General features: G+C 37.1%; 2 protein-coding genes across 2 annotated transcripts; both read right to left on the reverse strand.

Moving 5' to 3' along the window:
- Positions 1 to 3211: 3211 nt before the first annotated feature.
- Positions 3212 to 8488, reverse strand: LOC147510770 (uncharacterized). The gene is made up of 5 exons (XM_086599342.1): positions 8449 to 8488; positions 8255 to 8359; positions 8076 to 8145; positions 3567 to 3659; positions 3212 to 3444 (listed from the first exon to the last, which is right to left on the reverse strand). Exons 1-5 carry the CDS (start codon positions 8481 to 8483, stop codon positions 3322 to 3324), a joined length of 426 nt encoding a protein of 141 aa, XP_086455468.1. The 5' UTR covers positions 8484 to 8488; the 3' UTR covers positions 3212 to 3321.
- Positions 8489 to 9347: 859 nt separating this feature from the next.
- LOC147510771 (uncharacterized) lies at positions 9348 to 10722 on the reverse strand. Its single transcript, XM_086598240.1, has 5 exons — positions 10459 to 10722; positions 10241 to 10363; positions 9841 to 10101; positions 9619 to 9723; positions 9348 to 9542 (listed from the first exon to the last, which is right to left on the reverse strand). Exons 1-5 carry the CDS (start codon positions 10720 to 10722, stop codon positions 9348 to 9350), a joined length of 948 nt encoding a protein of 315 aa, XP_086454366.1.
- Between the last annotated feature and the right edge of the window lie 54 nt (positions 10723 to 10776).

Here is a 10776-nt window from a genome sequence, read left to right on the forward strand (position 1 = left end):
ACCATTTCCCCAGAGACTAGCCATGTTACACAAGGATACTAACTTTGATGAGATTAGAGAAGTTTTTAAAAATCTATTTATTAACCTACCTTTTCTTGACGCTATTAAAAAGTTACCACAACATGCTAAGTTTCTAAAAGAGTTGTGTACTACTAGGCGGAAGACCAATATAACAAAAGATGCCTTTTTAACTGAACATTTCCCAACTCTATCTGAACATAATGGAATCGTTAAGTACAAGGACCCTAGTCGTCCTACTGTACAATGCACCTTGGGGTATCCCATACGAAGACTGTGCTATTAAACCTGGGGGCAAGTGTTAACTTACTCTCTTAGTATTTATATAAACAAATAGGTCTATAGGAGATGCAACCTACTAAAATGATATTGCAATTAGCTGATCGGTCTATTAAGTATCCTAAGGGTGTTGTTGAAAACGTGTTGGTTAAGGTTCAAAATTTTTACTACCCAGCCGACTTCGTTATCCTCGACACAGAAGTCGCTAACAACTATGTTCCTATCATTTTAGGGCATCCCTTCTTGGCTACTGCCAATGCGCTCATAAACTGCCACGATGGTTCGATGTCCTTGCCCTTTAGCCATCTTTCTGTTGAGGTAAATATTTTTAAAATGATGCAACAGTTCCCAGATACGACTATCGATGGAAAGGTTAGCATGATCAAGAACTTAGCTCAAGATTATTTCGACAACACATTTCCTGATAATCAGATGCCCAAATTTATTTCTTTCGGAAGTTCCGACTCCGCCGCTTTCGTCCCTACATTAGTTGATACCCATTTTATGGACGAGGATGAAAATCACAATTTTGACTCCTTTGACGAGATTGATGACTTTCTCAAAGATGCAAAGGTATATCATAATCATGTGGATGCAACCAAGCTAGATGAGGAATTCGACGAGTTCCTTAGAGCCTGTGATGATCCACCCTCTCACGAACTACCTAGCGCACCACCTACCTCCATTCCCCGCCCTCCATCTTTTCAAAGGGCCCTTCAGTTTGCACTTGACCTCTAGTTTCTCCGGTGCTTCATAATTTTCTAAATTCTCCTAGTACGAAATTACTACCTACAGAGCCACCTGATACTTTCATTTTCAGTTCTGTGATTATACCAACCCACTCCACCAATGAATTTTGTGATAAACCCACTCTCTCATTTCTTCCATTTCTTACTTCTACAATTCATCCATATCCACCATATCTTCCACAACGATCCATTTTCTCACAATCATTCACTTGCCCACCCTTTTGTTGGAAAAATAAGAAGACTTTGCATGCTAGGCTAGGTTCTAGAATCATCAGTATTCACTCTCATTCCGCTATGCCACGTCATGGGAAATCTTGGTGCTTGATTATGTTTGGATGTGTTTTCTATGATAATTATTTATGGCAAGATCCACAACTATTTCGGTTGTTGATATATGGTAAGCTGCAGGGTATGTATATATATATATATATATATATTTTTTGTTAAAGTCTCGTGTATCTGACTATAAACTACTCATTTTATTCTTTGGTGTACTCCATTCCACTCTTATATTTTAGTAAGTGCACCATTCAGGTAACCGGGCCCTCCTTTTGGAGTGTGTGGCTGTAAGTACCGGATCCTAAGTCCACATTTAATATAATTCACGTTTTCCACTCTTGCATGTTTTCTCAGTTTTTGAGTCATGTTTCTCTATGGGGTGAATTATGTCTTTATTGCTTTATTGTTTTCCCTTATATTAATTCATATTTATAAAAAGTAAAAATAAAGAAACCATAAAAATTGTAATCTAGCAAGTCTCGGGAATCTGACTTTAAAAGACCCACGTGTTTAAACAAATTTTTTAAACCTTATTTTCAAAATTTGTTTGGGGGTGGGGTGTTGGTCTTTTCATTCTTATTCGCTTAACTTCCTATTCTTGTTATTTATGCCGTTTAGTCATATTTTGATTTGGGTCGACACTATCTATGAATTTAGATTCCTTTTGCTCACATAACTTATGTCATGCACACACTTCGAGGCATTTTCTATTTTCTTATATGTCAACCACGGTTAGATTTGAATTTTCTTTTATAGATCATTAGATTGTACTCTCTTTGATGATCATTTTCATAGCTCATTCGCAAAAATCGGACCGTTAACGAATCGGAAATTTTAGTTTTAATTTTACGCGGCATAGGACAGAATGGGTATTTCGAAATTTGTTCTGGACTTGGGCCCAATAGGTTAAATCCCACGCATTTAAACCCCTTCGTGTTCTTCATCTTCTCCGCGCCTCCAATAACAGTTCAAACCATATCAAAAAAAAATCCAAAAAGCCACCGCGACCCACTCCAATTTGTTTCAATAGAGTTTCAATTAGAACTCTTCCCCACCTTGCATTTCACCCAAATTCGAATTCCAAACCCAATGACTACCTAAAACTGAAAAATTCTTCCAGAACAAGCTTTTGTTTCTAAACAATTTTCACCCATTTATGATACTGAGATGATTAGTAGGAGGTGGAAAGGGTTGTGGTATTCGGTGAATGATTTTTATCACACCGATTTGGTGTCACTACAAGAAAAAAGGCTTTATATCACTGTTAAAAACAGTGACAAAAAGTCTTTTGTGACGGTTTTTTTTTTTTTCCAAAACCGTGACGGAGTGAGAGTCATTTATTTTTTTCCCAAAACCGTCACAAATATTTGTTCCAGACTAGCCTCTCTCTACCATAAAAAACGGTAACAACTACTCAAAAACCGTCACAACAAATCATATCATTTGTGACGGTTTTAAATAAACGGTTATGCATTCATCTTTTTTAACGGTCACAAAATCATAAAAAACGGTAACAACTGCTCAAAAACCGTCACAACAAATCATATCATTTGTGACAGTTTCAAATAAACAGTTATTCATTCATCTTTTTTAACAGTCATAAAAAGTATCATTAGTCATGATTTGTTTGGGTAAAATGTTGATATGTATATATAAATATATTTTTTTATTAAAAATAATAATAAAAGCGTGAATATATATAAAACCCCCAAAATTGGGGACCGCAATAAACTACACACCTGAATAAACTACATATCTGAATATGATCCATTAAATTTCAAATAACACTCATATATATTGCTAATTTCATTGAAACATTCCAATCCCATTAGATAACCAATATATATTTGTACTTAATCGTAAAACGTAATGAAATAAATAACATATTTCCAATCTAATTCATATAAATATAATCAGCCTAATCCAAATCCAAATCCAAATGAAAAATAATCTAATCTCGTCAAATTCGATCACCCATATATATGTCTCTTCAGCCTTATGGTCCATCTTCATCTTGAGGATAGTTCATAATACATTCTTGGATGAACATAACAAAATCCATTCGAACTTCATTTATTTCCTTGTCGGTGAAGGCCTTTTTATTGCTAAGATTTTTTATCTGAAATATAAGAAACAAGTTTAATATTTTGCAAAATAGAGAATAAAAAAAAGTTAAAAACACAGTTGCTAAAGATATCAAAAGCATAAATTAAGTTAAAATGTGAGAGGTATTTTATTTACTTTCAATGACAAAGGAGAAGGATCGCTCATTATGTCTCGCATAAAGCGCATTGAGTGAATACCACATTGTTTACCGTCTGGTTGCAGAGGGCCCTGCAAAAATATCAAATTATCAAATTGAATCAGGGGGCAAATTACTTATTAGGGGCAAAATTGTATTTTCAGAACAAATTAGTTCTAAATAGAAAAAATGCAATCGGAGGCAAGGGTTGAGCAATAAGAATTGCAGCGCCTGTATCAACCAGTTGTTTGTAACTGTATATTAGGGTCCTACGCATCGATGTCAAAATATTGTCATTGTTAAAATGATAACCACACAGGATAGGAACATTGTTAAATTAGTTTCCAGAGTACAAAAGTTACATTAATTATTCAAATGGAAAAGCTAATGGTAAAAGAAAAGAAACGAGGTGATCCGCTTCACTTCACTTAACCCCGGAAAGAACGGATGATGAGAGAGACTACGCACCAAATATATTGTTAGCAATACGGTTGCATCAAGTAATAAAACTACTTAACTATAGCGATTAGGGTCGATACACCAATCGTATTAGTAGTCATATATTAGGTCGTCTGGTTACACTACAACTAAACAAACACAACTAAACAATCTATTCACTTCCAAACAAGTCTCCAAACCTTCAACATCACCATTTCCAACACACAAAACCAACAAGGTACCACGACTTGCAGCTGGGGGACACACAAGATACACCACCTGCACCACACCCCGCCAACACACACAAGCACCAAGATGGCTTTCTAGCATTGGTCTATTCTTGCTCTTTGCAATGTTGACTTGATCTGTTATAGCACAAGGTCCAACCACCAACTGCTACACCCCATTGGCTTCACCACCGACAAGTGAACTGCTCCAAGAACAACTATTGTACCCACACCATCATCTGCTCCTTCAATGGTTCTAGTGGGGTTCTCTACATCACCCTACTGCTCCTGTTGAATCCCCACACCCCACATTCATAACAAAGGTGAAACTAATCAAACTAGTTTAGGAAAAACAAAGAGGATATAGAAGTATTCAAATAGAGAAATTAGGACATGCCCATCGCATGAATATATCATTAAGTAGACATTAGTTACCAATTTAAAACCAAATATTATATGCCATTTTTCATCTACTACTTTTGACTCTTCGTAATTACTTCGATTAATCTATTTCTTTAAAGACAGAATCAATGTTTCACTTTTACACATTTAATTGAAACCCATCATCTTATTCGGAGAACTAAAACGTTATACTATTCTTCTTTTTCTATAAATATGTTTTCATCAATACCAAAGCAAAGTCTAGTTTCACAAGGAAAACTATTATACAGAAAATCAAATAGCACTTACTGGAATACATGTGAGCATTTCTACCATACAGAAAAGAAGCGGAATGATACTCTTTCGAATTTATGGTTCTCATTCGATCTCTCAAGTGGGAAAGCCTTCTTCTCTAAGACTGCTTTCTCATTCCTACTCTTCTACCCCTAGTCTCAACCAGCCTTCAACATTAGCCTACTACAAATAATCAATTTATGTTCTCATAAGAAACACTCATTATCTCAAATTTTGCACCTGTGTTTTAGTATGTATACTGTATAATGTGGTGTTCCCTAATATTCCAACCCATATCATGAGTCTATAATAATATGACATATGCATGACTTTATAATATTGCCTATGCACATGGAGCCGAAGTGGCCATGATTGAGTGTGTGATTCTAGTTGTGGCATGATTAACCATTCTCACATGGGACAATTAGGCACATGTATTACACACCGCTAAATCTTCTTCAGGTGAAGCATCAAGAACTCCTCTCAATATTTTTCTTTTCAAATCTATTACCTTCCTAAAACCTCTCTTGAGCCCCCAACAATCTTAATAGAATTTGCCCAGCAAGTGAATTAGTCTGATAAAAGTAATTGTAATTATGGAATATTGTAATTAATTGCATACCCAGTGAATCTACTGAAGTAGTTTTATCTCCAGGAGCTTAAAGCAGAAAAGCTTACATCTTATAGATATCACTCCTGTCTGAGCTTTTGTGTGTTTTTTGGGGACAGTTTCTCATACTAAAATTACCATTCGTACTTCCCGCTTGAATTACCATCCGTACAATACTCTTACTTTAAAGGGGAAAGACCCCAGAGGGACGCGCGTAGTTGCTTTCTCACCTTCACCGCGTAAACTAGGTACGCCATTAGCTTTTGAATAGGTTCCGTTCTAAACTCTTTACCATCTCCTAGTCGTACTTTAAGTGTCTATCGGATTATGTCATTTAAGCAGCCCCAGACGAAATGGCTGTCTTATCGTCGATCGAGTAAGTAAAGGGGAAGAAGGAAAGATATATGATTAAGAAGCAGAGGGCGGAAAGCAAGACTGACTGATCAACAAAAGAAAGCTTAAGGCCACAAGCCAAGAGCACTGTCGTGGTTTGGAAAGGCAAAGGGAGTTGTCCCCGGGGGGTTCGCACCACGCCCCCACAATACCAGATACCGTTACAAAAGTTCGGCACTGACTGCGGTTATTAATACTATTAGAACTCATCCATTGAGTCACCATCTTGTGATGACCCTAGAAAGGCACTCAGGTGGTAACTAAGTCATAGAGAAGAAGCTAATCAACTCCTCCTACTATGTGTGGAACTTCACACATATATCAGCACAAACACTTACATATTTGCACCAACAATGTATGATGCCCCAATCATACTTATTAACTAAGTAATATTAGAAAGCGATTAGAGCGGGGGTACCACCCCTTCCATCCATCCGGATAAAACCGGATTGCACGGATTAGGCGTAAGAAAAAGATACCATTTACCTATGTTATATATCGTGGAGCACGAAGGGCAGCCTTTCTTTCCTAATGGCGATTCTCAACAGCGATTACGCCAAAGAACGGATATTGCAGAGAGCGGTTATTCACCATCCATAGCGGTAATCCCAGATTCTATATGATAAAGCCCTTCTAAGAGAATAAGATCTTGTTTGTCGGATAATAGGTTGTTATTGATTATAAACAACCTATTTGTAACTGAAAAGAAAAGAAGGGAAACACCTGCGCCCGGCCAGAAGTAGATAAGTTTATGTGATTGGGGAGGAGGATCATATAGAATGAAAGCCGGTGGTGATTCGTTACTATGAGCAGCCGTGAGGCGGCATCAATTTATTCTTATGTTCCTCGAAAGAGTGGTGAAAAAAAGTACCGCTCCATTTCAATTATACTAATACACATGCGGTACCATGGAAATATGATTCTCATATAGTAACGCATGGAACATCCGATGCTACTCGAAGCCGGTACTGTGCATCATTCCGACAAGCTACTATCAATGAGCCATCCCTTAGTCCAATAGCTAACTTGGTCGGAGTAAGCGAGGATCGCCGAGAGAGGAAGATGCTACATTTCGAGGAAGTAGAAAGAAAGAGGAAAGGCGGTTGTGGGTTACCTTAGGCAAAAAGAAAGACAAATGGGGCATTCCTCCCCTTTTACACAGAACTGAGACAAGCAGAGCACATTCTAGAAGGGAAATCCACAAACGAAGGAAAGAGAGCACTTTTGCTTCCAAACAAACATAGATCATCCCAGAAGTAGACTATGTAAAGCCCTTCTGCAAAACCCAAACGCTACTCGGTTCTTACCATACCTCTATGGCCTGTGGGATGAATGTCAGGCTTTCTTATCGGTGGCAATGGATTATGAAGTATACCAGCCATAAAAAATTGAATGCTACTTTTGCATCCAATCCTATTGTCACTCTTTTCTTGAGGAAATCATCATGAGTAGTACCTCCAAACAAGTCAGCTCTAGACAACAACATTGAGATCAATTATACACACTAATGTAAAGGGTGATGTCTTTCAAGTGAAGTAGCGGAACTAGGTATATCCGAGTACATTATCCAAATTCAGAACCGCAGCAGTCCCATTATCAATATAAGAGGGACCAACGCGGACTAGAGACCTGAAGCACATACAAAAATCCCGTTCATAGATGTGAGCGGATCACCTAATTGACCTAATCTATTATTTAGAATTAGTCATACAGTTAGTAAAAACAGAACTGTCATCACTTTGAACAAAGACCAACTATTTAAAAATAGAGGGAGAATTCACTTACGTTGGGTCGTAACAATCTTTCGACATGTTAACTGTTAATATCCCGATGACATGGAAAAGGGTCCCACGATCGATTTTGACCGGTGGTCTATGTAATGTAGATCGGATGGATTAGTTTCCCTCGTTTTGAGAGGTGTATTCCACAAAGGCCAAAGTGCGTTGATCGGATATTGGTTTGACGCTTAGGCAGGAACTCTTGTCATCATTTTGGTAAGCTAATTTTACGTGGATATAAGAGAAAATAGTCTATGATGATGCTATGGGGAATGTGTATGTTAGGATGTAATACAATTTTTACAATTATTAATGAAAAGGGTAGGGGACCTCTCAAACAACCTCGCTTGCTTATAAAAAAAAAAAGTAAGTAATGTAATCGTTTACCTTGATATGGTGCCAACATGGTTTTTGAGAACTTCTATTCACTTGGATCCCTTTTAAAGCTATCAACGCACTACAAGTTAAAAATTTAAGCAATTAATGTCAATATAAGAAATAAAAAAGTCTACATATATAATACAAAAAGTATACCAATAAATGCATTATGGAAATAGTTACGATACGTGTTGATAATGATTTCCATGTCACCGGTGCATTTACCATGTAATGAATCCAACCAATAAACATCCATACTAGACAAGTCGATGACAATCACAATCCAATGGAAGCTAAAACCAAACAAGTTATTAACTAGCATTTAATATGTATTTGTAACCAAATATGAGTTCAACAAAACCAATATAATATATGTCCATACCTTGGGTTGTAAGGAATGAAAACAATTTCATTCATGTTTGCTTCCCGATCTATCAAGAACAAGTTTAGTTTTTTCTTTTGAATCCACAACGAAGGCAGCCGGGTTGACAAACAAATATCCATCTCTAGAACAAACAAATTTCTCATACAAGCATCTGAAATGTGAAAACACAACTCATTTTATAAGCTTGAGTAAACATTCAATAAAATAGTTAGTAACAACGTAAGTTTTATCACCTCATATATGCAACCATACAAGGAGACTCGACAGATTCAAGATTACAAACATCCTTCACGTCATTTGTCTCTATGTATGAAAACTCTATGTTATCTCCGAATAATTCTTGTCCATATGGAAACTTAAGTCGACCACTTTGAATAATTGTACCAATCATGGCACCAAAGGAAGTGCATAGATCGCTTCCTTTGTTGTGGCCAGCTGACTTAGTTTTTTAAGCCTTTACTTTTACTTTCGGTTGCCCTATTTTATCGATTCAGAAACCGAAAAATAAAAGATAAGCATAAAAAATTATAATGTCATGTCTAGCAAGGGTGCCGTGAAACATGGCCTATGTGTACGTGGACTGGAAGTGGTCTGTAGGTATCTGGCAGTGGCTTGAAGTGTCTGCGGTGGGCTGTGTTATGGCCTATGTGTATGTGGGCGGAAGTGCGGATGCACATCTACACAAATGGAGGTGGAATGTTTACTTGTGTAAGGATCATGAGGTGGATTAGAAGGAAGAAATGTATAAATAGAGGGAGCTAGACAAAAAGGGAGAGGTCCGATCCTAAAGTGGGATTCTTATAAATTTACAATCATCGATATTTTTTACGGTTGGCTTTCACCACTAATTCCCCTGGGCCAAGCAGCGTGTGATCCAATAGCGTCTTCCACAAATTTCAACTTATCACCAACTGTAGTACGGGAAGAAGAGCTTGTTCTTTACCTTCCAAAATCTTCCCAACTGCTACATGTGAGTTGTATTGCCCTAAGGGAACATTGTGCAACTTAGTTTCCGGTCCAAGCTCCTCGTAGACTATACCCTTAGCAACAACATTGGATTTGAAATCCACAGCCAAACTGCAACTCCGGCCCTAAGATGAATTGTAAAGTCATAATGGGTTAATTGCAAATACAACATAAAACAGGGATTCAAGCACTAGTATTCACCTTTCCAAGATCCCATGTATGATTTCGTACTGGTGCACGACTTGTTACTTCAGCATTTTCCTTTTTAGAAGTTTTTGGTGGTATAGGAGAATTAGCCTCTTTGGTCTTCAACAAATTTTAGGTGAGAATATTTAGAACTAAAAAAAAAAAAAAAAAAAAACTAGACACACACAAAAAATATTTTAAAGTACTTCAAAATAAATTAAAACTTAATGAAATTACCTCAATGCCTTTCAATACTAAGTGCTTTGGCCAAGCAACTTGTGATCCAAGAGCATCTTTCAAAATTACCAGCTCATCTCGAACTGGTATAGGAAGAGCAACATGATATTTACCTTCCAAAATCTTATCAACTGATACGCGTGCATTGTTTGGCCCTAAGGGAACATTGTGCAACTTAGTCTCTGGTCCAAGCTCCACGTAAACCTTACCCTTAGCAACAATATTGGACTTGGAACCCACAGCCAAACTGCAACTCAGGTCCTAATTGTATACAGAGTTTTTAGTAATTAACAATATGAAAATAACGAAGTGGATTAGAAGACTGTGTGCTAATCAGATTCAGAACCTATCTATTATATTAAGTAAAATGTGATAATTGCAAGGATTGTGACAACGATACCTTTCCAAGAGGAAGCATAGGATTTGGAAGTGGGGAATGACTTGTTCCCTTAGCATGTACCTTCCTAAAATCAGGTTCAGAGTTTTTTTCCGACAGACGACTCTTCTCTTCCTTGTTCTTCGGCTATATATGTTAGAGAATATTTACAAAATAAAAACGAAATAGGAAACAAAAAACACCCAATTCTAAAGTAGTGTAAACAATATTTAAAAGCTTACTTTACGCTTGCTATGTGCACCACCTAAAGGGGGGATATGGTCTCTATTGTCACTTTTGTGGCTATTCGAAGCAATTTTTTCCGACGCAGGAGAAGTGAGACGATCATTAAATTTTGCTTCTAACTCCTTGTATTTATTCTTCAATTCTTTTCTTTTTTTCCGTTCTTCCTTTCCCCTTTTCTTACGCCTTTTTTTCTTTTTTTGTTCTTCCTTTTTCTTTTTCCTCTTCCTCGCATGAGCTTTTCGACTCCAATGCACGCACATGTTTCTTAGATCCACGCTTTATTAGGCTTAAAGTATCGTGTGGGGGTGACTCCA

Source organism: Coptis chinensis, chromosome 3 (assembly GCF_015680905.1).
Source record: "Coptis chinensis isolate HL-2020 chromosome 3, ASM1568090v1, whole genome shotgun sequence".
Lineage (NCBI taxonomy): Eukaryota > Viridiplantae > Streptophyta > Magnoliopsida > Ranunculales > Ranunculaceae > Coptis > Coptis chinensis.

Excerpts from the sequence above, each read along its gene's own strand:
- LOC147510771 (XM_086598240.1), bottom strand. The coding sequence starts at position 10,722 with ATGTGCGTGCATTGGAGTCGAAAAGCTCATGCGAGGAAGAGGAAAAAG. Across the intron at positions 10,102-10,240 it reads CTATGCTTCCTCTTGGAAAG|GACCTGAGTTGCAGTTTGGC; the intron begins GTATCGTTGTCA and ends GTATACAATTAG. Across the intron at positions 9,543-9,618 it reads ATACATGGGATCTTGGAAAG|GGCCGGAGTTGCAGTTTGGC; the intron begins GTGAATACTAGT and ends AATTCATCTTAG.
- LOC147510770 (XM_086599342.1), bottom strand. The coding sequence starts at position 8,483 with ATGAATGAAATTGTTTTCATTCCTTACAACCCAAG. Across the intron at positions 8,146-8,254 it reads ATGGAAATCATTATCAACAC|TGCGTTGATAGCTTTAAAAG; the intron begins GTATCGTAACTA and ends TTTAACTTGTAG. Across the intron at positions 3,445-3,566 it reads CTTCTCCTTTGTCATTGAAA|ATAAAAAATCTTAGCAATAA; the intron begins GTAAATAAAATA and ends CTTATATTTCAG.